This window comes from Acomys russatus, chromosome 16 (genome assembly GCF_903995435.1).
Source record: "Acomys russatus chromosome 16, mAcoRus1.1, whole genome shotgun sequence".
In the NCBI taxonomy this organism is placed as follows: Eukaryota; Metazoa; Chordata; class Mammalia; order Rodentia; family Muridae; genus Acomys; species Acomys russatus.
This window is the reverse complement of record NC_067152.1, coordinates 32,493,266-32,519,831: the sequence shown is the minus strand read 5'-3', so window position 1 is coordinate 32,519,831 and position 26,566 is coordinate 32,493,266. Positions and strand designations below refer to the sequence as shown.

At 43.5% G+C, this 26,566-nt stretch overlaps 1 protein-coding gene across 1 annotated transcript in view; it reads left to right on the top strand.

Moving 5' to 3' along the window:
* The first annotated feature begins 714 nt into the window (after positions 1-714).
* The window catches only part of Ern1 (endoplasmic reticulum to nucleus signaling 1), a 58,055-nt gene continuing 32,203 nt past the window's right edge, over positions 715-26,566 (top strand). The window contains exons 1-4 of the mRNA XM_051158904.1: positions 715-884; positions 21,199-21,232; positions 22,702-22,774; positions 26,071-26,143. Of these exons, the coding sequence (XP_051014861.1) occupies positions 743-884; positions 21,199-21,232; positions 22,702-22,774; positions 26,071-26,143 (322 nt within the window). The 5' untranslated portion in view covers positions 715-742. The remainder of the gene's footprint in view (positions 885-21,198; positions 21,233-22,701; positions 22,775-26,070; positions 26,144-26,566) is intronic.

Below are 26,566 nucleotides of genomic sequence, written 5' to 3'. Positions count from 1 at the left end.
TAATACATATGTAACATTGCTGATCTATGTCTCAGTTTGTTTCAGTTTTTAGAATATTAGAAATATGAGTCCATTAAAACAAAACAAAACAAAAAACAGCATATAGTCTCATTGGGCCCAGAGATTTTTCTGTATCAAGAAGTTTTTCTTTAGGATATAGAAGTTGAAACATGTAGCTAAAATATGAGGTAGTTTCTGCTTTTCCATAGGACCATTTGAGGGGAGCAGCATGTGTGTGTGTGGGGGGGCTGGGGGGTGGAACAAGGGGAAGCAATATGAGGGACTATGAACAGTGTGCAATGACATACATTACACAAAGAAGCCTTGACTGTGTATTCTTTACATACAGTATTTTGTTGTTCATTTGTTTGTTTTTGACATTTTGAGACAGTGTTTCTCTGTATAGCCTTGGCTGTCCTGGACTTGGCTTTGTAGACCAGGCTGGCCTTGAACTCACAGAGTTCCTCCTGCCTCTTCCTCCCTGAGTGCTGGGATCACAGATGTGCCATAGGGTTGTTTCAGAATTTGTCATGTTAGGTTGTAGACCTGTCGGTGTGTGGCAAGGACCAACACTTAGGATAAAGCAACTCAGCTCTTGTCTGGAGATGTGCTCTTGCCTGAGAACATAGGCTCTCCACCTGGGCCGCCTTCATCTGGAAGGTGGGGGTCAGATGGGGGATGGCTTTGAGGGCAGGAGTTTGTGATTATACACACCCAGGGTAAGGAGTGGATTGACATCAAGATGCTCTCTATCTCGTTGCAGACTTTTGCAAGTGCTAGCACAGTGACGCTGCCTGAAACCTTGTTGTTTGTTTCAACCCTGGATGGAAGTTTGCATGCTGTCAGCAAGAGGACAGGCTCGATCAAGTGGACTTTAAAAGAAGGTAATTCAGATTGTCCTTAAGTGACACAGACTTGCTTAGCTGCTGCCCAGTAAGCATATTCCAACGGAAAGTGGGTCTACATTGTTTAATAAAATGTGAAAGAAGAATGAGCTAAAAAGATGATGAGTTTACGGCCTGACTGTTCTGACTCCACTGAATGCAGCAGATGAGGAAACTATCTTCTCTCTTATGCTCCATTGCTTCTGTCCTGAGTTTGAATAGCTTTAGGCTTTTCTATTAATAGCTCTGGCTGCTTGGGCTTTCTGAAGACCTGCTGCATTAGATTTGTTAGTTCTAAAGATTAGAATCTTCAATCATAACTACAGAAGATATCTTCTCAACCATTCATTACTCTCTTGCTTCATATAGATCCTGAAATAACCAGGGCATTTGACATTCACAGCCAGACGTGGTGGCGCACGCCTTTAATCCCAGCACTTGGGAGGCAGAAGCAGGTGGATCACTGTGAGTTTGAGGCTAGCCTGGTCTACAATGCAAGGCCAGGATAGCCAAGGCTACATAGAAAAACCCTGTCTCCAAAAAAAAAAAAAAAAAAAAAAAAAATTGACATTCATCCAACTTAACCACATTAACTGAGCCTTTGAAATGAGGCTTGTTGACCATTTAACCCTGATTTGTCCATCTTCTATCATCCCCGTTTAGTGGTGGGGATCGCTACAGCTGGGAAATTCATCCTACTTAATTTCCAAAGTGATTGGCCCAGACAAAGCCATGCACATCTCGAATCCAGGGATGTCAGTGTCCTCTCTGTTCTTCTGTCCATTACTAATTCTTATTTGATCTTAATTCAGGTCTGACTGGTCTGTTCTCTTTCATCACATCTCCATGGCTTACTATTTTCATGAGCATAGCATTAATTTCCCTTTGTTAAGCAGTCTTCCAGATGGAAAATATTGTCCTATGTCAGAAGGTCACGTTGTTCTGTCAGTACTACAACAACCTGCTTCCTGTTCGTAGCTAAGAGCAGCTCGGATGCTACCAGCAACCCGTCCGACCTAGTTAGACCCTGCGTGGAACAGCAAGAACTTTTCTTTATTTCTTTATTTATTTTTTTGGAGATAGGGTTTCCCTGTGTAGTTTGGCTGTCCTGGACTTGTTTTGTAGACCAGGTTGGCTTTGAACTCAGAGATTCCGGGAGTGCTGGAATTAAAGGTGTGCGCTACCACCACCCAGAAGAAAGGGACTATTAAATGACACTTCAGAATGGCTTAGTGATACTTAAGAGCTAATCACGTAAAGTGACGTCGTAGATCCCATAGCTAAGAATGAACTGTGGAGGGCTTGTTTTGTTTTTGTTAGAGACAGGCCCTCCTATAACTTAGACTGGCCTCAAACTCCATGTGTAGCTAAGGATGACCTGGAACTCTTTTTGTTTGTTTTTTTTTGAGACAGGGTTTCTCTGTGTAGCCCTGGCTGTTTTGGACTCACTTTGTAGACCAGGCTAGCCTCGCACCCACAGAGATCCCCTTGCCTCTGCATCCTGAGTGCTGGCATTACAGGCATATGCCAACATGCCCGGCTTGACCTGGAACTCTTGATTTCCTGTCTTTACCTTCCAAGTGACAGAAGTATAGATATAGATCACCAAGCCCAGCAGAACTACATTTTAAAATTAAATTAGGGCTGGAGAGATAGCTCAGTGGCTAAGAGCACTGTCTTCTCTTCTAGAGGTCCTGAGTTCAATTCCCAGCAACCACACGGTGGCTCACAACCCTCTGTAATGAGATCTGGTGCCCTCTTCCAGTGTGTAGGTGCACATGCAAGCAGAACACTGTATATGTAATAAACAAATCTTTAAATAAATAATGATTAAATTAAACCCTGGATAGCAGTAGCTTCATTTTATATTTCTGTCCTGGGCTTGCTTTGTAGACCAGGCTGGCCTCAAACTCACAGCAATCCCACTGCCTCTGCGTCTCGAGTGCTGGGATTAAAGGTATGTGCTACCATGCCCAGCGACAAAGAGCTTCTTGTAGTGAGGTATGACAGAGTGTTATTGTTTGAGTTTGAGATTATCTCCCACAGGCTCGTGTCCACAGGTGGTGGTGCTCTTTTGGGAGGCTGTGGAAACTTCAAAGAGTGAGGCCTGGCTGCTGGAAGTAAGCCACTGGGGATGAGCCCTGAGGGTTATAGCTGGATCGTACTTCCTCATTGGTCAACATGGTGTTCTCAGCAGCCTCCCGTTTCCACTCACATGGACTAAGCTGCTCCTGTCATGCCTTCCCACCATGGTGGACTACTGTATTTTCTAAACTGTGAGCTAAGAGGCTGGAGAGATGACTCAGTGGTCCCAGAGGATCTGGGTTTGGTCCCCAGCACCCACATAGTGACTCACAATCATCTGTAATTCTAGTTCCAAGGTATCCAGCATCCTTTTCTGGCTTCCACAGCACCAGGCTTGCCTGTGGCACATAAAGTAAAATGAAATAAAACAGAACCAACCTGTGAGCCAAGATAAATCTCTTTCCCTGTGAGGTACTCTTGTCTGATATTTTGTCACAGCGATGAGAAAAGTTGCTGAAATACAGGGTAAGGATAAGGTTTCCTTGACTGAAGAGCATTGGAATGGATGAGTGTGGCAGAAGTGGAGGTAAATTGAGCTTAGAGAGATATGGGGACCAAGATGTAAGGAATCCTGTTCTGCCTTTATATGATTTATTACAAAGGTACCTTTTTGCTTTCTGGAAACAAAGTAACAATAGAAAAATAATTTTGTCTGTTTGTTTTTCGAGACAGGATTTCTCTGTGTAGACTTGGCTGTCCTGGTCTCCCTTTGTAGACCAGGCTGGCCTTGAACTCACAGCGATCCGCCTGCCTCTGCCTCCTGAGTGCTGGGATTAAAGACATGTGCCACCACACCCAGCTCGAAAAATAATTTTTAAAAATTTAGATAGGAAGCCAGGCATTGTAGACACATATTACCATATTTTGTTATTTAAATAATTTTAATAACACATACAGAATTTACCTTGTAGATACTAGGGTCATGTATTGACACTCCACCTGTGAGGCAGTGCTGGGTCTGTTAGTGGAGATGAGAGTATCAACAGAGCCATGAAGATGGGCTTCCCAAGATGGTGGGCACTGCATGGGAATGTTCCATATAAAAGAAATATGGTCTTGACTCACACAGAAGGTATAGTCTGATAAAATTCAGTATATTATATCATACGAAATATGCTTTTGTGCTTATGTGTAAAGCAGATTGTGGGCTTAGAAAGCTACTTAGGGTTTTGTCCCATGTGAGTGTCTGGCAAATCAGAATAGTGTGTCTGGTTGTTCAAGACTACTTAATGGCTAGAAGCACTGGCACACAACCTTGATCCTAGCACTTGGGAGGCAAAGGCAGGCAGATCGCTGTGAGTTTAAGGCCATTCTGGTCTACATAGTGAGTTCCAGGACAGCCAGGGCTCTCTAGAGAGACCTGTCTCAAAAAATAACCAACCAACCAAAACCAAAACAAAACTGCCTGGCATCTCTGGCCCCCATTCCCTGTGGCCATCAGAAAATGGCAGATTTCTGAGCGCTCTCTAGTGAACTGTACCCCTTTCCCCAATAAAGAGTGCCAGTGTAGGGCCTAGTGGCCAGTGGAAGGGCATTAAAAGAAATGGAAGAATCCAAGCATAGGAGTGACATGCCAGGGTATTACAGACAAAGTGTGCCCTTGACAGTTCCACAGTTGGATCCTTAGGCTTCAGTGTAATGGTATGTGACTGTGGGGCTTTACAGATAGCATTAGGATGAGACCCCGTACTTGTACTAGTGTCCTTATGAGAAGAGGAGACCTGTGTGTCTGTGTGTCTTTCTGTCATGTGAAGGCACAATGAGAAAATGTCTCTAGCCATGAAGAAATTCCTCCACAAAAGCCTAGTTATGCTGGCACCCTGATCTCAGAATTCCAGCCTACAGAACTAGGACAAATAGCTGTCAGTTGCTTCAATCCCTCAGTCTGCGGTGTTTGACAGTTGAGCAGACTAGGGTACCTGGTATTCTCCAATTTGAGAATGAGTGGATGCTGTTTGAATGGGACTGAACTAGTGGGGCTAGGAAGAAGTTGGGATAGTAGACAGCAGTGTACACAAGGCAGGAGCCTGACTTAGGCCTGAGACAGTCGAGTGGTTGGAAGAAACCTGTGAATGCAAGCACAGGCTTACCCATCTAACTGGTGTTCTTCAGAATACGTATCTGGAATTATCTGGGATTCTATTTCATGGTTTCCTATCTGTTTCCTTTTTTTCAGGAGCCAAAAACCTACAAATATCCACCCCCATTCCCACACTGCTTTTTGGCAGGTACACTTGCTCTCAACCAAACACATGTTGCTGTTCCCAGAAATAGAAGTGCCTTGTGCCAAAGTGGGAAATTGTACTTAGTAGAGAAAATGAGGCTTACTTGTTTTTGGCACTTAGGTGCACTGAGACATTTTACGTTAGCTGTAGTCTTCCCAAGTCTGGTTTTGTGCTGCAGCAATCTCCATCTGCCTCTGAAATCTCCCCAGTAATCAGGCTTGTGTATGTTCCATTTCTGCAGCTTCAGACCAGACAGATGCCAACTGCCTGCAGTTGTGGTGGTGTGGTAGGGTGGTGGTGGGATAGTGGTGGGGGGGTGGAGTGGTGGTGGGGGGTGTGATGATGGTGGTGGGGGGTGGAGTGGTGGTGGGGGTGTGATGATGGTGGTGGGGGGGTGGAGTGGTGGGGGGTGTGATGATGGTGGTGGGGGGGTGGAGTGGTGGTGGGGGGTGTGATGATGGTGGTGGGGGGGTGGAGTGGTGGTGGGGGGTGTGATGATGGTGGTGGTGGGGTGGAGTGGTGGCGGTGTGATTGTGGTGGTGTGATGGTGGTGGTGTGATGGTGATGGTGGTGTGGTGATGGTGGTGGTGGTGTGATGGTGATGGTGGTGTGGTGATGGTGGTGGTGGTGTGATGGTGGTGGTGTGATGGTGGTAGTGTGATGGTGATGGTGGTGTGGTGATGGTGGTGATAGTGGCAGTGGTGGCAGCGCACTCCTTTAATCCCAGCACTCCATGAACAGAGGCAGGCAGAGTTCGAGACCGGCCTGGTCTGCAGAACAAGTTCTAGGATAACTAAGGGCTACATAGAGAAACCCTGTCTCAAACCAGCCAACCCACCAAACAAACAAAAAACTAAAACAAAACAAAACAAAACAAAAACACTCCAAAACTCATGTTGGCCTGGTGCAGCTGAATGGACTGTAATATTCCCAGCACTGGCTTAGGGATCTTTGTTCTCTGCATAAAACACTTGTTGCCTCTGCTTTTTGGCACTCAGATTTTTATCTGATTATAATTCTTTAGTAGACCAAACATATTTCCTTCCATCTCTTTTCCAATAATGGTGGGCACAAAGGACCGGGTCCAATTTAGAATCATTCTTACTAATCATAAAAAAAAAGATGCTGAGTTGGGCTGGAGAGATGGCTTAGCAGTTAAGAGCATTGTCTGCTCTTCCAGAGGTCCTGAGTTCAATTCCCAGCACCCACATGGTGGCTCACAGCCATCTATACCCTCTAACACCCTCTTCCAGCATGCAGATGTGCATGCAGATAGAGCACTCAGACATGAGTGTCCTGTGAGTGGTTAATATTAGAGACTCTCAGAGGGGTTAGAACCAATTTACTTAATTGAAATTTGAAGACAGACTTACACAACCACATAAACTTCCCTTTCTAAATGTACACTTCTTTTCTGAGGCCTTCCTGTGCCAACAGCCATGGCCCACAAGTCTAGAAAACAGAATGATGCTCTCTGCTATCCCCTTACTGTTCAGCTGGTCTGATAATCAGGTCCTGTTGTGCAGATTCAGGAAGTACCTTCCAAGTCTGACTGTCACTCCTCTTGGTCCCCAGTTCCAGGTCATAGCCAGGCTTGTGGCATCTACTTCCTAGATTTAAGTGGCAGTCTGCTGACCACCGTCCTCATCCCCGCTGTCTCTTGCTTTAGCCTCTCCTTTGCCTGTCATACTGCCCTCAGATTCACCCCCACACACACACACTCCAGTTAGACTACAGCACAGCTGCCCCTGTAGACAGTTGTGCTGCCTTCAGTGCTGCCACCTATATCCATGTGGGGAGTGTGTCACCTGTGCACAAAGAGAAGAAAGGGAGCATGAGCGTCCTTGATGGGCTTTTCATTATTGATACTATACCATGGGTGTGTTCCCACCCGCGTGTGTGCATGTGTAGTGGTCAGATGTTGACATCAAAATGCCTTCCTCAGTCATTTCTCCACCTTCTGAACCTGAATCTTTCTAATTAGGCGGGACTGGCCAACAAGCCCCTGGGGTTCATCTGTTTCTACCACCTCCCCTCTCCCAGTGCTGAGGTTCTGAACACTTAATGCTAAGGTCCTCCCCCCCTTTTTTTTATAGGGACTGTATTTTAATTTTTTTAGGGGTGTGTGGTGTGCATAGGTGTGTGGGTGTGGGTGCACAGGTAGGTACCTATGGATGTGTGTGGAGGCCAGATATTGACACTGGATGTCCTTCTCAATGAGTTTGCACCTTACCTACTGATAGAGGGTCTCTTGATGAACCTGGTGCTTGCAAGTTTAACTAATCCAGCTACCCAGCTTGCCTGTTAACTCCCTGTTTCTGCCTTCTGAACACTGGGATTACAAGCAGGCTTTTTATATGGGTTCTGGTGATCCAAACTCCAGTCCTCATGCTTGCATGGCAAGTGCTCTATCCACTCAGTTATCTCCCTAGCCCTGGGTTTTACTTTTTAATATGAAAGATTTTGGGAGAAGGGAGACATACGGGGGACATATTCCTGGACCTTGTTGTGTAAGTATCCTACCACTGTGTTAAATCCCTAACCCCATGTGAATTTTTTTTTTAAGATTTATTTATTTAAAAAGTATACAGTGTTTTGCCTGCATGTAAACCTGCACATCAGAAGAGGGCACCAGATCTCATTACAGATGGTTGTGAGCCACCATGTGGTTGCTGGGAATTGAACTCAGGACCTTTGGAAGAGCAGCCAGTGCTCTTAACCTCTGAGGCATCTCTCCAGCCCCATGTGAAATGTTTGAAAACATTTTTCAACAGAAAGATACTACCTCAGTATACCCATGTACTCACTCTTCAGCTTCAACAAGGACCAACTCATGTACAACCTTGTTCACTTTATACCCAGCTCACTTCCCTCCCTGGTGTGACACACTTCAAAACACAGTGTCTCACATTGGACTTTTCTCTTGCCAGCAAGTCCCTGCCAGTAATAGCAGAAATCTGGTCTCTAATGCAAATTCTTAGCCATTTGATTGGTATGTATCGAAACATAGTTATAATTTTGAAAGCATATGAATAAAATTCTTCTTTTTGGATATAACTGTAACCCATTCCTAGTTGCCTTTGGGTGTCTGTGGCTTGATGTCATCTCCCTCCCACCCCCATTGCATCTGCTCAGTTGTGGCATCCCAGAAGGCACTTCATGACTGGTGGTGACACCTAGTCTGGATTACTTCTGCTGAAGTGAAGATGAGTGGTTTTTTTTTTCCCCAAGACGAGGTTTCTGTGTGTAGCCCTGGCTACCCTGGAACTCACTCTGTAGACCAGGTTGGCCTTAAACTCACAGAGATATACCTGCCTCTGCCTCCTGAGTGCTGGGATTAAAGGCGTGCGCCACCACACCCAGCACATGAAAACTTTTGATGAGACATTTATTTTAAAATTCCTTCCCCCATGAAAGCTAGACTTTGAGGGCCTTTAAAACTTTATACTTTACAATGTAAACCTGACAGCTTTAAGGAGCATAAGGTTTACATTAGCCATGCACTTTTCCTCTGGGGAGAAATATTTCCCTAGTTAGGTTGCTTGAATGCATGAAAAATTGAGTTTTGAGTTGAGGAAATGTGAATAACTGTTTCCCTGAGTATTCTTATCAGAATGGAGGGTTAGGACATTAAATCCACCTGAGGAAATGGGAGTTGTTTATTGCATTCAGACCACACATTTCTTGTTTCGTTGCTGGGATTAAAATCTCCATGTCACTTTTTGTCTCGTTCCTTTCTTGTCCTTTATTTGGTCAGAACTCTATCTTGCTGGTCTGTCATCCATCTCACAATAGCATAGTCCTGTCTTCACTGAGCTGTTGTTTCTCTTGCTGCATCCTTCCCCTACTTTTGTTATTCCTTCTCCTCCTCTCTCCTTCATTGGAACTCTGATGTCTGCCTGCCTACTCATCTCATTTTCATAGGACTGCATCACACTTCTCTTCATCTCGGAAGCTTCTGGTTTGGTCCTAAGGTTTGGTACTTTCTTGTCTATTGTGGCTGTGCTAGCAGTCTTACTCATGATGTTTTCCTGTCACTCTCATGCTCTGGGCTTGCTTTCTCTGTGAAGGGGCAGAGAGAGAGAGACAGAGAGACAGAGAGATAGAGAGACAGAGAGAGAGAGAGACAGAGAGAGAGAGAGAATGAACTAAGCTGATAGTAGATGCCCAGTATTTGGTTTTGAGATTGATGTGATAAATCTTAACAGATAATTGCTAGTAGTTGTATTTCTGTCCTTCTGAGAGAGAAAGAAAAAGAAAAAGAGATAAAGAGAGGAATAAGGAAGGGGGAAAAAAGTGTGTGGGGCGAGGAGGGGGCAAAGCATTTGTGACTTCATCTCTGGTTTCTATGGTCTTTAAATGTCTTTTGAAAGCACCAGTCCTTTCATTTCAGATCACTTGGAGAGGTGCACTTAGATGGGTTTCTCACCAAATGCCATAGCATCTAGGTTGTCCTGGAGCAGTCTCTAGTCAGGGAGGAAGCTGGTTTCAGTGTTTATATGTGGAGCCGGATAGAGGTTGGAAGGTGATGGTGTAGGAGGGCAGTACAAGCTGTGCTTTACCGTGTGCAGCCAGGTACCCTGAGAAGTGGGGTGTTCCAGAAACGTTGGTGCTCATTTGGGGTAGGAAGGAGAATGATTTCTCCAGGCTCTTTGAGCAGCAGTTAAATGAGCAATGCGTTCTCAAAGGTTCTATAATCAAAGGGTTCTTCCTGCGTGAAAGAAGTCTGCCTAGAGCCACCTCCAGAGAAACTCAACTGGAGTTTGAAACACTTAATTTCATCTTGACTAACTTCATTAAAGCCCTTTTTTATTAGCTGACTTATGTTGCCCTTCCCCGCCTCCAGCATAGCAGCCTAACCAGCCAGTGTTAGGGAAGGCTGGGGTTGGGGGTTGGGGTGTCTCAGGCATGCAGTTGCCCTCAGGAACTGGAGGACCTGACCTCCAACAGTGTCTTACAGGTAAAGGTGGAATAAGAAAACCTTTGTTTCCAGCCTGTAGGAAAGGGTTTCCTGAAATAGCTTCTTCTTCTTCTTCTTCTTCTTCTTATTTTTTTTTAGCCTTTTTTGTTTTACCCTTTTCATTTTAGAAAAGTGTCATACATAGGCAGGAGTAAAGGGAACAAAATCAAGAGACCCTTGTGTAGCCAGTGCCCAGCTTCAGTGATGGCCAACATATGACAATCTATCTCTCCTTTTATTTCAAAGCAAGCACCACAACATCTTATCCATAAATGTAAGTAATTTTATTTTATTATTTTTATTTTTATTTTTATTTTTGAGGTAGAGTTTCTCTTGTAGTCCCAGCTATCCTAGACATGCTTTGTAGTACAGGCTGGGCTCAAACTCTCAGTGATCCACCTGCCTCTGCCACCTGAGTGCTGGGATTAAAGGTGTGTGCCACCATGCCCAGCTCAATTTAAGTAATTTGTATCACAGATGAATAAACAATACTGTGCCTGGGCAGCTGCTTTAACTTATATTACATAGGTGTTACTATGGGCTTATCCTTTTCATTAGGAAAGTTTGGCTACATTCTACCTGTAGTCCTGACTTTCCTAAATTACTGATTGCCTTTCATTCTGCAGACGACATTGTTCACTGTGTATTAAGAGGGCAAGACCTGGACAGCAGCCACTCAGAGGCTCACTCCCTAGCTAGTCACTAAATATATGTGAGCTTTCTCCTATTTGCTGTGTATATTTCCCAACAAACAAAATAGGTAGACTCTGGACCAAAGTACTTGGAATTCAGTACAATCTTTAAAATACCAAGGAAACCGCTACATGAAACAAAGTACTTGTCCCTTGAGAAACATAGGAAGTACATCATGCATATGGACCAAGTGCATACAGCAGATGGCGTGTTTTTTATTTCCTGGAGAAAGGCTATTTGCATGGAGACTGAAAGGCAAGCTGGCTTAGATGGAGGTGAGCACAGAGACCAACTCCAAAGCCCAAGATGAATTTAGGGAAGAGTTACTTATGCAGGAAATCACAGAGAGGTGGGCCTGTAGTTGACAAATGTCCAACATCATGCTTGAAAGAGTTGGTAGTTTAAATCTCAGGTTATGCTACGTTCATATCAATGTTATCATATCTTTGCTTTTGGCAGTTGCTATGACAAAATTCAAACACCATGTGACAATCTCTGTTAAATGGTAATGAGGGTGCCTGCATCCATTTTATTATAAGGTTTGAAAATTGTGTAGCACTTGACAGGCACATACATTTCATAGTAAGTAATTATGATTAAGAATGAAACATTTTCACTTTTTGTGTATTTTTTGCCCCATGGGTTCTCAGCTATTAGATCCTAAATACTAAGTTTCTCAGACCTAACTGCTCAAGATATGGGATTGTCAGAAATTTCTTAAGGGAAATTGCTGATACATGAGAGTACTATAAACATATGGGAGCTGACTTAAGCCACAGTAGCAGAAAGCATTCTGTGTGTGAAGAGATGCCATTGAAGGATTTTAGCCACAAGGTGACACAAGGATTGCCTTTGTCAAGCCTTCTTAGCAAGTGCAATGTGAGTCTGAGAAGCAGAGAAACTAAACTGGGGAGCTGGAGTGCAGACCAGTGGGAGATGATGATAAGTGTCTCTGTGTGTGTTTCCCTCCCTCCCTCCCTCCCTCCCTCCCTCCCTCTCTCCCTCCCTCCCTCTTTCCCTCCCTCCCTCCCTCCCTCCCTCTCTCTCTCTCTCTCTCTCTCTCTCTCTCTCTCTCTCTCTCTCTCTCTCTCTCTCTCTCTCTCAGGATTTCTCCATGTATCCCTGGCTGTGCTGGAACTCACTCTATAGAGTAGGCTGGCCTTGAACTCAGAGACTGGCCTGCCTCTGCCTCTGCCTCCAGAGCATGCATCACCACTGCCTGGCAGCTTTATTGTTTTTAAAGTGATAGATGAAAAGGCAGAAGTAAGTTCCCAAAAAATTTTAGTAAATCAGATTTACACAACTTGGGATCGAGTTGAATGGGAATCATGAGAAAAAGCACTAGTACGACAAGAACTGAGACAAGAAGGCGTTCAGATGACCCGCCTGTGGCGTGCTGAGACCCCAGGCCCGCGGGTTCCAGAGTGAGGACCGAGGTGCGAGGGCCTGTGCAACTGGAAAGGGGGCATTCGAAAGTATCTGTAAAGTTTGTTCACTGAGACGTTACTCTGGCAGTGTGATCCTGGCAGACAGGAAAGGACTAAGAAAGGATAGGTGAGAAGGTAGGCAGGAAATTTGGAGCAGTGCTTTCCCGTAAGGCCAGGATCAAATTGCCTAGCGTATGTCACTAGAGCAAATTCTTGCCTCTACAGACAGTCATTTTCTAGGGGACAGGCCTAGAAATCAGCATTTCAAAAAACCTTGTGGGTAACTGTTGGATGCTGGAGGTAGATGTGAAATACTACATCCACTCTGGAGAACTGTTTGGCAGTTTCTTGTCAAATGTAAATAATATGACTCAGCCATTCCACTCCTTAAATAGTTTCCCAGGGGAAAGAAAAAAAAAAATAGTTCAGATAGAGAACCATACTCAAGTGTTGGTAGTTTTATTCACAATATACAAAACCTAGAAGTAACCCATATGTCCATCAACAGATTAATAGGTAAACAAATAGTGTCACATCCTTAAAAGGCAGAATGCTATTCATTAATTTTGGTCAATGATACAACAGGTGCAAATTTCAAAAACATTGTATAATAAAAAAGACTCCATACGCAAAAGGATCTCCAATTGCCAAACTTATGAACAAACAAAGGACTCTATCAGTGGTTATCTGAGGATGGGGAAGATTTGGGAGTATTGATTCCAGAGGGGTGCAAAAAAAGTATTTGGGGTAACCACAGAAATGATCTATGACTGGGAATAACATGGGTTATTCGTCCTTTAAGATTATTCAAACTATGTACTTAAATTTGATGCTTTTAGAAAAGAAAGAAGGTCATATACAGAAGGGGGGGTACTTCATAAGCAGAGGAGGAGGGGCCTGAGATCCTTGGAGACAGCGCCCTGCCTAGGGCTCCAAACAAGAATGTGCAACGTGCCTGGCATGGTGGCGCACGCCTTTAATCCCAGCACTCGGGAGGCAGAGACAGGCAGATTGCTGTGAGTTCGAGGCCAGCCTGGTCTACAAAGTGAGTCCAGGACAGCCAAGGCTAACACAGAGAGACCCTGTCTCAAACAACAACAACAACAAAAAATGTGCAACGTCTGCATATAAAGGATAGAATTGGCCAACTCAGACACGGTTGAAAGGTGAGAAGTCTCAGAGATCTCATGCAGTCTCCTACATTTTACCTATGAAAATGGAGGCAAGGAGCAAAGATTTGAAACACCAGGGATAAGCGAAGACAAAAGCCAACCAGGAAGTAGATAAATAAATATCCTATTGACATGGGACCCAGACAGCTGTATATGTACATAATATTGCCCCAAATGGTTGCAGTGTTTTCTTTTTTCTTTTTGGTTTTTTGAGACAGAGTTTCTCTGTGTAGCCCTGGCTGTTCTGGAACTCACTCTGTAGATCAGGCTGGCTTTGAACTCACAGAAAACTGTTTGCCTCTGCCCTGACTGCTGGACACCACCACTGTCCAGCTAATTGCCGTGTTTTCAACAGTGTTCAGAGGCCCCATGTTGGGCACCACTTATAGCACCCCCCTTTTTTTTAAGTTTTATTTACTTTATTTATTACATATGGGTGCTTTACAAAAGAGGGCAGCAGATCTCATTATAGATGGTTGTGAGCCACCATGAGGTTGCTGGGAATTGAACCCAGGACCTCTGGAAGAGTAGGTGGCGCTCTTAACCACTGAACCATTTCTTCAGCCCTATAGCACCCTTTTAAACTCTATTTTATTAGGAGTTCCTTGAGCCTCTACCTCCCTGCCAACCCCCTAACCCTAGGTAGGAGAGAAAGAAGGTCAGAAGGGAAAGGGGACACACAGCTCTCTAGACTTAGTTCTGCCTGGTTAAGTCGTTGGGTTCTTTTGGGCGATACCAATCTCAGGCTATCCAGCCACAGCCTTCTTCCCTCTCTGACAGTCTCCTCGAACACCCACCGCCCCCAGCATCCTCGATCTCTCTAAGTATCTCCTCCAAGCCCTCTGGGCTCTGGTATTTATACCCTCTCAGAGTCCTCAGAATTAAATTAACTGTCTTATAAGAAAATTGATGTACCCTCATTATCATTTAATATAGCTTGTCAAGGGATCTGCTTGCCTTTATTGCCTGATTTCTGGAATTAAAGGCGTATATACCATTAATGTGGTTCAAACATCAAATTTTTTCAATTTAAATTCATTTATTCACTTTAATCCCAATTGTAGCCCCCTCCTTCTTCCTGATATTCCCCCATTAGCCCTCAGAAAAGGGAAGCCCCCCTACCCATCCTAGCACATAAAGTGGAATCAGGACTGAGCAAATGCTCTACCATGGTGGCCTAGCAAGGCAGCGCCACCAGGGAGAAGTGATTGAAAAGCATGCAAGAACGTCCTTGTCAGAGATAGCCCCCTTTTCTCTTCCTACGGGACCCACATGAAGACCTGCCTAGCTGTCCATTGGGTACATATGTGTAGAGGGCCTAGATCTAGTCCATACATGGTCCTTGGTTGGTGTCAATCATCAATTTTTAAGTCAAACAGTTTAACACAATGTAATCTAAACATAATAGTAACCTGATACATGCTGAAGAATAAGAGTAGGGAAATATTAAAAGTTTTGTTTCTGAGCTGGGCATAATGGTGCACGTCTGTAATCCCAGCACTCAGGGTGGCAGAGGCAGGCAGATTTCTGTGAGTTCGAGGCCACTTGGTCTACAAAGTGAGTCCAGGGCAGCCAAGGCTACATAGAGAAATCCTATCTCGAAAAAGCAAAAGCAAAACAAAACAAAAAAGTTTTTGTTTCTATAATTAATTAAGTTATATAATCTGTGATTAAACCATAATATTTCTTTTTGTTGTCGGTAGTGGGGTTTTTGTTAGGTTGTGTTGTTCTTAATTTTTTTGTTTGAGGCAGCCTCTCAAGTAACCCAGACTGCCATAGAACTGTGTAGCTTGGGATGACCTTTGAACTCCTAATTTTCTTGATTGTATCACCTTCCAAATTTGGTTATTTGTAGGTATGCACAACCTTAATTGGCTTTAAACTGTTAGTTTTCTGTGAGAGCAGAAAACTTTGTATGTACAACAGAAATAATGTCATTAATAATATACAGGCATCTCTGATTTGAGCCACGGTGTTTCAGGCATTATTATTTGACGTTGAATGGCATGGTGGCATTCAAGATGCAAAGTATATTTGGGTTTTCAGAACCAAGGCTGCAGTGAAGTTGTGCAAATATAACATGGGTTAGGGCTACCAAAAATACCCTGGTGTTTGGGAAACGTTCACTGTTGCCAAATTCTTCCTGACCCTACGTACAGTCCCCTGTGGGCTTTGTTAACAGTACAGGGTAATCAATCCTGGAACTGGAGGTTTCTTTTTATTTATTTATTTAGTATACAGTGCTCTGCCTACATGTCAGAAGAGGGCATCATATCACATTATGGATGGTTGTGAGCCACCATGTGGTTGCTGGGAATTGAACTCAGGACCTTTGGAAGAGCAGCCAGTGCTCTTAACCTCTGAGCCATCTCTCCAGCCCTTTTTTTTTTTTTTTTTTTTTTTTTTTTTTTTTTTTTTTAAAAGACAAGGTTTCTCTGTTTTAGCCTGAGCTTATTTTGTAGACCAGGTTGGCCTCAAACTCGCAGAGATTTGCCTGCCTTTGCCTCCTGAGTGCTGGGATTAAAGGCGTGCACCACCACGTGTGTTTCTTATGCTTTGCTTTTCTGTTTGCTTTGTTCTACTCTGTTTATTGTTTGCTTGTCTTTTTTTCTTCCTTCTCTCTCTCCCTCTCTCCCTCTCTCTCCTCCCTCTCTTTCTTTTACATCCCCACCACAGATAGCCCTCTCTCCTCTCCTCCCAGTCCCTCCCCACCACCTCTCTATCCACTACTCCTCCATTTCTGGCCTCCCTTGGATATCAGCCAGACATACCAAGTTTCAGTAAAACTAGGCACCTCCTCTCCTATTAGGACTAGGCAACCCAGTAGGAGGAAAGGATCCTAAAAGTAAGCAACAGAGTCAGAGACAACTAGCCCTGCTCTCATTGTTAGGAGTCTCAGAAGAAGATCAAGCTACACAACTGTAATGTATGTGCCGAGGGCCCAGGTCAGTCCCATGCAGGCTCCCTGCTTGCCGATGCAGTCTCTGTAGGCCCCTATGAGCACAGCTTAGTTGATTCTGTGGGGTTTCCTGTGCTGTCCTTGACTCCTCTGGTACCTATAATCCTTCCTCCTCAATTTGTTTTTTAAAGAGAAAGAGAAAGAAGGCATGGAGTTGGATGGGTGGGAAGGTGGGGAGGATCTGGGAGGAGGTGAAGGAGGGGAAAACCATGACCAGAATATATTATATGGAAAAAAATTTATTTTCAAAATAAACAAACAAAAACCAAATATAGGGTACTCAAGAAGCCAGTCTTGGGCATAGTGGTGCACGCCTGTAATCCCAGCACTCAGGAGGCAGAGGCAGGCAGATCTCTGTGAGTTCAAGGACAGCCTGGTCTACAAAGCAAGTCCAAGACAGCCAAAGTTACACAGAGAAACCCTGTCTTGAAAAACCAGAAAAAGAAAAAAAAAAAAAAAAAAAAAAAAAAGAAAGAAGGAAGGAAAAGAAAAGAAAAGAAAAAAGAAACTGGTCTTGGGAGTAATTTCGACAGTGGATCTGAGGCACTGGTAGCACATAGAAGACATGTCTAGTTGATTCTGAGAGAGTAACTCCAGGGAAGAACTCAGGCTCTCCCCGACCTTGTGCTGGTTAGGACAGGTTATATTTTGTTTTGTTTTGGGTTTGGTTTTCAAGACAGGGTTTCTCTGTGTAGCCTTGGCTGTCCTGGACTCACTCTGTAGACCAGGCTGGCTAGGACAGGTTATAGAGAAGGGATGTGCCCCCTGAGAGAGAGGAGAGCCTGCGTAGGAACCTGGAAATGCCCCTTCAGATGGAGCAAGGCAGCACTCACTTCTGTGGAGATAGGAGTGTTTACACCTCCACCCTGATGCGCTGGGACGAAGAAAGTATGAGCATCTGCTTTCCCATTTTGTCTCAGGCTAACGTAGTAGACTAACACAGTGTGGTAGGAGTAAGTGTCATCTGACCCGGCCCAGGGTGCTGGACACCAGCAGGTGGAGTTGAGTCCAGTGGCTGTTCCTTCCAGGGCAACAGTTAGAAGGTTGGTTTCTTCCCAAGGTAATCTTGGGAAAGATCCAACATTGTTTTCAGTGATATTTCCCCATAGCTGTACCAGTAACCTCACCTTTAACTTGAGTTACACCCATTTTACTCCACCCCCTTTCTCAAAGTAAAGCAGCTCAGTGAGGTTGGCATTCACCCTTATCTGGCTCCATGTGGATAGACTGCCCTATTTTGCAGGAGTATTTGCTTACAGCCTTACAGTTTGCCTAGGGTTTCTTTTCATTGGCTGAAAGTTGTAAGCAAGAATCTTGCCTGATATAGTTTTCATTAGTAAATAAAAAATCACTTTTCTGTTGAACTTTCATCACACATTTTCAAGTGATGCTTGTTTTTATTTTTGTTGGGGAATCACAAAAATGTTTAACTTTTATTAATGTAGAAAATCCCAAACATAGATGCAGAAAACAGTGAAAAGATTCCAGATGCCTGATTTAATCTCTAACAAGTCACTGGCAGTAAGCCACTGTTTGCTTAATCTGCCCCTCACACAATTCTTTTCTGTACTTTTTGTTTGTTTGTTTTTGTTTTTTTGAGACAGGGTTTCTCTGTGTAGCCTTGGCTGTTCTGAAACTCACTCTGTAGACCATGTTGACCTCGAACTCCACCTGCTTCTGCTGGCATCTGTACTATTTTCAAGCAAATCCTGGATTCTCTCTGCGCCAGACAAGGTCTCATAAGCCCAGGCTGGCCTTGAACTTAGAACTCTCCTGCCTCAGGCTCCCAAGTGATAGAATTCCATGCATATACTACCAAGCTTGGCCACCAGTTATTCTTTAAGAAGAAAAGTGTCTGTAGAACAGGTCATTATTATATCTCAGAAGCTAAGCCGCAGTTTGCCTGCCTCTGTCAGCTTAATAAATGAGTTTTTAACCTGGTCCACACCTTAGCGGAAGCTTGTCCAGGTACTCTGTTATGCTGAGTGGATAGTGTGAAGGCAACCACATGGCCACATTCCTAGAGTTTATTTTTTTATAAGAGTAGAAAACAAGAATGTTTCTTCAACTCTGATGTTGTTGGCCCAGGGAACCGTCTATTTTCCACTGACATCCTTCCTGTATCTTAAGATGCAGGGTACATCTTCAGACCTGAGACCTCAAAAAAGTCAGAGGGCCAGTAAGTAGGTAAGCCATAAACAGCTGATGGAATCTGTCTCTGATGATGACTCCATGAGACTGAGAAAATACTGTACAGCAAAGATTAGGTTATAAACAGGAATTCAAACATGTTAACATCCATGTCTTATTTTTGTAATTGCTAAATTTTAGTAGTGCCTCCTTCCTTTGTTTTATCTATGGCACCATTAAGTGGCTGAAGTGAGCACAACGGTGGCTGTTACACTGTTGCACTTTCTTTGGAATATGTCATTCTCTCTTTTGCTGGCTTGCATGGCTTTAGGTCTGTGTTGGAGAGTCTGGGCCCTAGTTGCACCTTGCCTGGTTTGTTTCAGATGAGTGAGTGTCGTGTGCCTTTATTTCCTGTCTCTTGCATCAGTCTGTTTGTGAGAGTGTACTGAGAGGTGATTAATGGGAAAGATAAACATGTGCTTACTGACTGAAAGTTCACCCTGTTTCCTGCGGTGTCTTTCTTTGGTTTAGTGAATTGTTTGCTTGCTGCCTGCAGATCACATCTGCTGTATGCCTCTCTTGTGAACAGAGTCAGCATATGATAGGCTTGAAAGACTTTTACTTCACAGGAGAGTCCCAGGTGATAAAAAGACCAGACAGCTGTTTGTCACCGTGAGCCTCCGCGTCTAGAACTCTGCATACAAAATCATGTTAAGAGCATTTCCCTCCCTCTGCTCTGGAGTGTATAGCTTGGCTGTAGCTGTGGGCATTTGTTGGCAACACTGCCTCACTGTGCATCTTCCTTGAGGTCCTCAGGTGTGGCAGCCTGTTACTGCTGCTCACATCCTCTCACCAGCAGTAGCCATCCGAGCCATTTGGAAGCCTCCTCTTTGGTTATGCCCAGGAGAACATTGGAAGAGAGGAATTCAGCCAGATTTTACTGTTGTAATCGGAGAAGAAAAGAAAATTCTTTCCAATTTAAAAAGTAATATCTGATCTTGTAGAAAATTTGAGAAAAATAGAAAAAGTGAGATTTGCTTATACTTTGAAAAGAATATCATTAGTACATATGATCTTTCCGTCTAGTGTTTGTTATACTGAAGGTTTTCTGTATTGCTACATTGTAACCTATGTAAACGTGCTTTTCACATGACTACAAAAGCATAAAAACTTGTACATGCTTAAAACTTAGGCTTATTAACATTGGGCATGGTGGTGTACAACTTTAATCCCAGCACTCAAGAGGCAGAGACAGGCATCTCTGACCAGCCAAAGCTGCACACTCAGACCTTGTTTCAAAACAAAATACATTTAAAAACCCAAAATTTTAGTAGACTTTTGTTTTGTTTTGTTTTCAAGACATGGTTTCTCTGTGTATCCTTGGCTGTCCTAGACTCTCTTTGTAGACCAGGCTGGCCTGGAACTTATAATAATCTGCCTGCCTTTGCCTCCCTGACCACTGGGATTAAAGGTGTGCACCACCACGCCTGGCTTAGTAGACTTTTAAGAGGCCTTAATTTTCTGCCAAACTGGTAATTTAACCATATCAAAGAATAGTTACTACATTTATAATGCTATTGTGAATATCTTTGTACAAATAGCTTTTCTTGTATTTTATACTATTTTAAGCTATATCTTACAGAAATATAATTAGTGGATCAAAGTGAATCAACACTTGAAGCCAGTAGGATTGCCTTCCATAAACTGCTGCAAGGACATTTACTATCCAGTTAGCATCCGTTATAAAGCCAAAGTGTGGCATTTCCTAATAGGAATTTTTACTCCTACTCTAGGAACCCAACAGTAAACTAATGACTCAACTCTTAGACAATATGTGATGGGGACTGGAGAGATGGGGTTAAGAACACTGGCTGCAAGCTGGGCGGGTGGTATATGGTCTTTAATCCCAGCACTCAGAAGGCAGAAGCAGGCGGATCTCTGTGAGTTCGAGGCCAGCCTGGTCTACAAAACAAGTTCAGGACAGCCAGGGCTACACAGAGAAACCCTGTCTCAAAAAACCAAACGAACAAAAATAACACTGGCTGCTCTCATACAGGAACTTGGCTTCAGTACCCAACATGCATATGGCAGTTTACAGCCATCTTTAACTCCACTGCCAAGGCTCCAATGCTCTCTTCTGCCCTGTGCAGGCACTTTTTATGTATGTTGCAGAGACATACATGCAGACAAAACACACACACACACACACACACACACACACACACACACACACACACGACATAAATATTTACAAATTTTCATTAGATTTATTTTAAGTGTGAATGTTTTGCTTGTGTGTTGTTTGCAACATATATGCTTGGTACCTTCAGAGGCCAGAAGAGGGCATCAGATCCCCTGGAATTGGAGTTATGGAGGCTGTGAGTTGCTATGTGGGTGTTAGGAATCCAATCAGAGTCCTCTGCAGGAACAACAAATGCTTTTAACTCCCTGAGCCATCTCTCCAGCCCCATCCCATCTATTCTTAGTAAGACTTAGCAAAGTACTTGCTTTTGCACCTTTATGTGTTTCCTGAAGTGCCCTCACGTGGCTTATATGATACAGGTCAGCCTTAGTTATTGGCACAGCTTGTAAGTTGGTCCTGGGAAGCCTCCAGGGCCCTGACATTTCGGAGCCCTTATGATGTGTCTTGTTCTTTTGCACAGATCCAGTCCTGCAGGTCCCAACACACGTGGAAGAGTAAGTTTTCTCATCTCCTTAGTATTTTCTTTAATTTTATTATCTTATTTAGCTGCTGGGCACAAATATCTGCACAAGTTTAAAGTGTAAAAGAATTTTTGAGACATAAAAATTTTCCAGATGGGATAATAGAAGCCTCTCTCCCTTGGGTAAGGAAGAGCATGGGCAGCTTTATTAAAAAGGTTTGATTGAGATGGAACTTTTTTTTTCTTGAGATAAGGTCTTATTATATAGCTCTAGCTGTCCTGGAGCTCACTATGTACACCAGTCTGGCATCAAACTCAGAGATTAGCCTGCCTCTGCCTCCCAAGTGCTATAATTAAAGGCGTGCGACACCACTATGCCCGGTGACTTGAGATGAAACTTAAATTGAGTTTTGAGTTAAACTTCTAAAGTCTGTATCTCTCTTTTTAAAATTTATTTACTTATTCATTTAAAAAATATATTCATTCGTTCATTTTATGTGCATGGTTGTTTTGCCTTCATGCATATCTGTGTATCATATGTGTTGCCTGGTGCCCATGGAGTCCAGAGAGGGTATCAGATCTTCTGGGATTGGAGTTACAGATGGTTATGAGCCACCATGTGGGTGCTGGAAAGAGTGGGTTCTCTAGTAGAGTAGATAGCTAGCTCTTAACCTCTGAACCATCTCTCCATTCCCTGGATCACATCACAGAGAAGAAAGGTGCATGCAACCCACTCTTAGAGTGTGTATGTACGTGTGTTCAAGGAAACGTTGTTGCCTCTAAGAGCCTGAAATGATGCAACAACCCAAGTTGAGAAGAGGTTAGAAAAAGGATTCCTAGCTGGCATCAATTATAGTTCCATGTTTAGCAGACTCACCTGACAGAAGATCAATCTCCCATCTTCTTGTGGGATCCTACTGGCAGAGACCTTGATCTGCATCCCTGACAGGTTCTCTGATGTCAGGCTTTCAGAGTCTGCTTTTATTGCTGTCATTTAAGAAATAAATGTTTGTTGAAAATGATAAGTGACATTGATTAGACTTAGTGGGTTTTTTTTTTTAAGTTAAAAAGAGGGGAGCTGAGAGATACCTCAGCAGTTAAGAGCACTTGTTGCTCCTGCAGTGGACTTGGATTCGGTTCCCTGCGTGCTCACCACCATCTGTAACCCTGGTTCCAGTAGATCCAGCAGTCATATGTATGGTGTATATGCATGGCAGGGGAGGTGTAGCAGTTGGAAGGGGGTGTGGCGAGTGCACATGATCAAAACATAAGATAAATACATTTATGAAATTCTCCAAGAATAAATAAGACCATGGATTTAGTCTGTTCATGCATGAGACTGTTGCTGTTGAATGTTAATTGTTGGTGTCCAGGCACAGTGGGCATGGAAGTTGAAAATAGACTTGCTAAGCTTTTTTCATTTATTTCATCATCGTTCACAGTGTCCTCTCCAAAAGACAGTTTATTCCTTATGGCTTCATATGACTTCTCTTTAATTTCTAGGCCTGCCTTCCTCCCAGATCCCAATGATGGCAGTCTGTACACACTTGGAGGCAAGAACAACGAAGGCCTAACAGTGAGAATGTTTAGCTTCTCTGTATACTCTGAAGTTCTTAACCAAGTCCTTATCTGCATCTGCATGTGAGACCACCTAGGAGCTTCAGACAAACTGCTGGGAATTTTGACTCAGATAATCTGCTGTGGAGCATCGCTGACATCTTAGAGTTTCTTAAATGAGCTTTTAAAAAAAGTATGTGAGCCGCATGGTGGTGGCGCACGCCTTTAATCCCAGCACTCAGGAGGCAGAGGCAGAGGCAGGAGGATCTCTGTGAGTTCGAGGCCAGCCTGGTCCACAAAGTGAGTCCAGGACAGCCAGGGCTACACAGAGAAATCATGTCTCGAAAAAACAAAACAAAACGAAAGACCAGGACCAAAAACAAACTTGGGGAGGATAAGGTTTATTTCATCTCAACAGTTCTCTGGTCACACTCCATAACTGAAGGAAGTCAAGGCAGGAATAACGCAGAAATCATGCAGGAATGCAGCTTACTGGTTTGTACCTCCTAGCTTGCTCAGTTTGCTTTTCTATGCACTCCAGGACCACCTGCTCAGGTATGGCCCCACCCACATTGGGAGGTGTCCTCCCATATCAATCATCAGTCAAGAAAATGCCCCACAGGCTTGCCTGTAGGGAAATCTGATAGGGGCATCTTCTCAGTTGAGGTTCCCTTCTGAGATAACTCCAGCCCCCGTTAAATTGACAAAACAACCAACCAGGATAGACATTTATTTAAACATACTTTTTATTACATGCAAATGTAGAATCTAGCCAAATACACCAGTAATAGAATGAATAAATAAATTTTGAGATAGTAGTTCAGTTGAATGCTCAGGGGCACAGTGGTCCACAGTGCACACGACATGACTACATCTCACAAATATAATAACACTAAGTAAAACATAACAGCCAAGATGTGGTGGTGCAGACCTTTAATTTCAACACTTGATAGGCAGAGGCAGGTGGATCTCTGTAAATTTGAGAGCAGCCTGGTCTACAGATTAAGTTCCAGGACTATGCAGAGAAACTGTGTCTCATAAAAACAAAAACAAACAAACAAAAAACCATAAAAAACAGAACAGGCCACATACTTAAGGGTTCATTTATATAATTCTCATCAAAACCAGGAAAAGTAGATTCTGTTGGTTTAGGGGTTAGAATAATAGTTATAGCAACAAAAGGACACAGAGGGCATTTCCAAAGAGCTTGAAACATTCTCTCTCTGTCTGATAAGGATGTTAGTGACAGATACTTGGGGCCAGTTACTGAGCTGTGCTCATGACTGCCATTCTGACTTTATGTTATACTTCACCACAAAGTTTTAAAAGCCTTCATGTGGTTCTATGGTGCAGCCAAGGATGAAAACCCTTAGTCTAGACTCTTTAAGTGAATTGTGGCTCCCAAATGGGTATTTTAAGATTAGGTTTCGAGCACCTGGGGCTGTTACAGAGGAAGGCAAGCCTCAGGGTGGAGCTGTGTGTACTTCACCTCCACGTGGCTTTGCGTCAGTTTCTCTTCACATCACATAAAACACATCTGTGCTTTATGTGTTTTACTCGCTAGAAATAGTGGGGAGTGATTACTGTTAGCCATCTCATTTGAACTTCTGGTTAGCCCATGGGTGTTGCCCCCACTTTGGAAGTATAGAAATCAAGCATGGACAAGTCAAGGAATGTACCAAGACCAAAGCTTCCAGTGTTTGGACGTAAAGAGGTGTGATTTCCCAAGGATACTCTCTCAGAGCTGTGGTGGTGCCCAGAGTGCTGGACTTGGAAGGACTTTCTGATCCTAGAGACATCTGGCAAAGCTTTAGACATTGCTACCTTCTGCTGGTATTTTCCTTTTTCTTTTTTTCTTTCTTTCTTTCTTTCTTCCTTTCTTTTTTGAAAGAAGGTTTCCCTGTGTAGCTCTGGGTGTTCTAGACTCACTTTGTAGACTAGGGGCTTGAACTCACAGAGATCTGCCTGCCTCTGCCTCCTGTAGTGCTGGGATTATAGGCGTGCGTCATCACGCCTGGCACATTTTCCTTTTTCTAGGTTTAGTTTGAATGTTAAAATGATGGGAAATTTCAAATAATTAATTAGTGCTTGTGGTTTTATTTATTAACACTACCAAGAAATCTTTTCCTTCTTGGAGAAAAGGAGAGAGTGTAGCAGAAGCTAACAGCAGGTGTCTACACAGTGTCAGGGCCTGGTCCAAAAATAAATTTCACCGAAACAAGCAGTGGCCAGAAGGGCCCATCACAGGTCAGCTGTGGGCTCACAAGAAGCAGTTTTATGATGAAATGTGTTGAAACGTTGGGAGTTCATAGGAGCTTCTTATCCTGGCACCTACCACAACTTCCTTTTTATAACCCAAAGGCTCTGTTTCTTTTTCTTTTGTAAAGTTTTATTTATTGTGTATCATGTTTTGCCTGCATGTAACACCTGCAGGCCAGAAGAGGGCACCAGATCTCATTATAGATGGTTTTGAGCCACCTTATGCTTGCTGGGAATTGATTGAACTCAAGACCTTTGGAAGAGCAGGTAGTGCTCTTAACCTCTGAGCCATCTCTCAACCTAAGGCTCTGTTGTCAATAGAGAATTATTTACTGAAGAAAATACCAGCCCTCAAAACTTTGTGTTGCCCATGTAATCACGTCTTCTTCCCTTAAAGCTTGACTTTCCAAATTGCTGCTTTTCAGCATTAATGCCATGGTCCTCCCATGGAAAAAGGCATTGCCGTTCTACCTAGCTTGGCTATCTGTGGTTCAGTTTTTGAAGAGAGATTTCTTTCTCCCTTAAAAAATCCAAGACTGGCCTCGGGCATGGTGACACATGCCTTAAATTTCAGCACACATGAGGCAGAGGCCGAAGCTGGTGGATCTCCATGAGTTCAAAGCTAGTCTGGTCTACAGAGTGAGTTCCAGGACATCCAGAGCTGTTACACAGAAAAACTGTGTCTTAACAAGACCAAACCCAAACCAAACCAACAAACAAAAAGCCAAGACTGTGTAACTCTACATATTTGTGTAATCTCAGAAAAGGTTTGTGACACCCTCAGGGACTACCTGGACAAGAGACCTGAGGGACCTGTACATCCTGTGTCTAATAAATGAGTTGCTGTACAGAGTTCAGAGGCTGGGAAACCCAGAGGCCATTGGGAGCAGAAGTGGAAGACACACAGGCCCTCCTCCTTAGGTTCCAGTTAGCAAGCCCCTTCTGCGATGTGCTTCTCTGCTTTCAGAACTAAGTCACAGAAACTGCATATTTGGTAAAATTACAGTAATGTCATAAAGCTTAATTTTTTCCTGTTTTTTTTTTTTTTTTTTAAAGAAACTTCCCTTTACCATCCCAGAATTGGTTCAGGCCTCCCCATGCCGAAGTTCAGATGGAATTCTCTACATGGGTAAGAGTTCCTGTTTTCAACACTGAAAACTTGGTTATTTTGACAGTGAATCCTGAAATCTGAAGAGTTTTGGATAAGAGAGCACACTATTTTCACCCTTTTTAAAATCTTTGAGAAAAGCCTTTCCTTGCCTCAGTTGTGCTGTGGTGGTGTTCATGCCAGGATCATCTGGCCAGTTAAGAAAGAGCTCTCCTCATCTAAGGAAAAATCATTAGTACGGTTACTCATTTAACAAGCTTTAGCCGCTGGGTTGGCCTACTGCTGTTATTTGATGATTGCGACATACCTAGCTGCAAATGGATAAAATTTAAAGTGAATACAGTATCTGAGCCAAGGAAAGGAAGCAAGGCCCTGCCTATTAATTATAGAGCTTTCTTAGTATTTCCTGCTATCAGAATATTTGGTAGCAGCGGCACTTAGCAG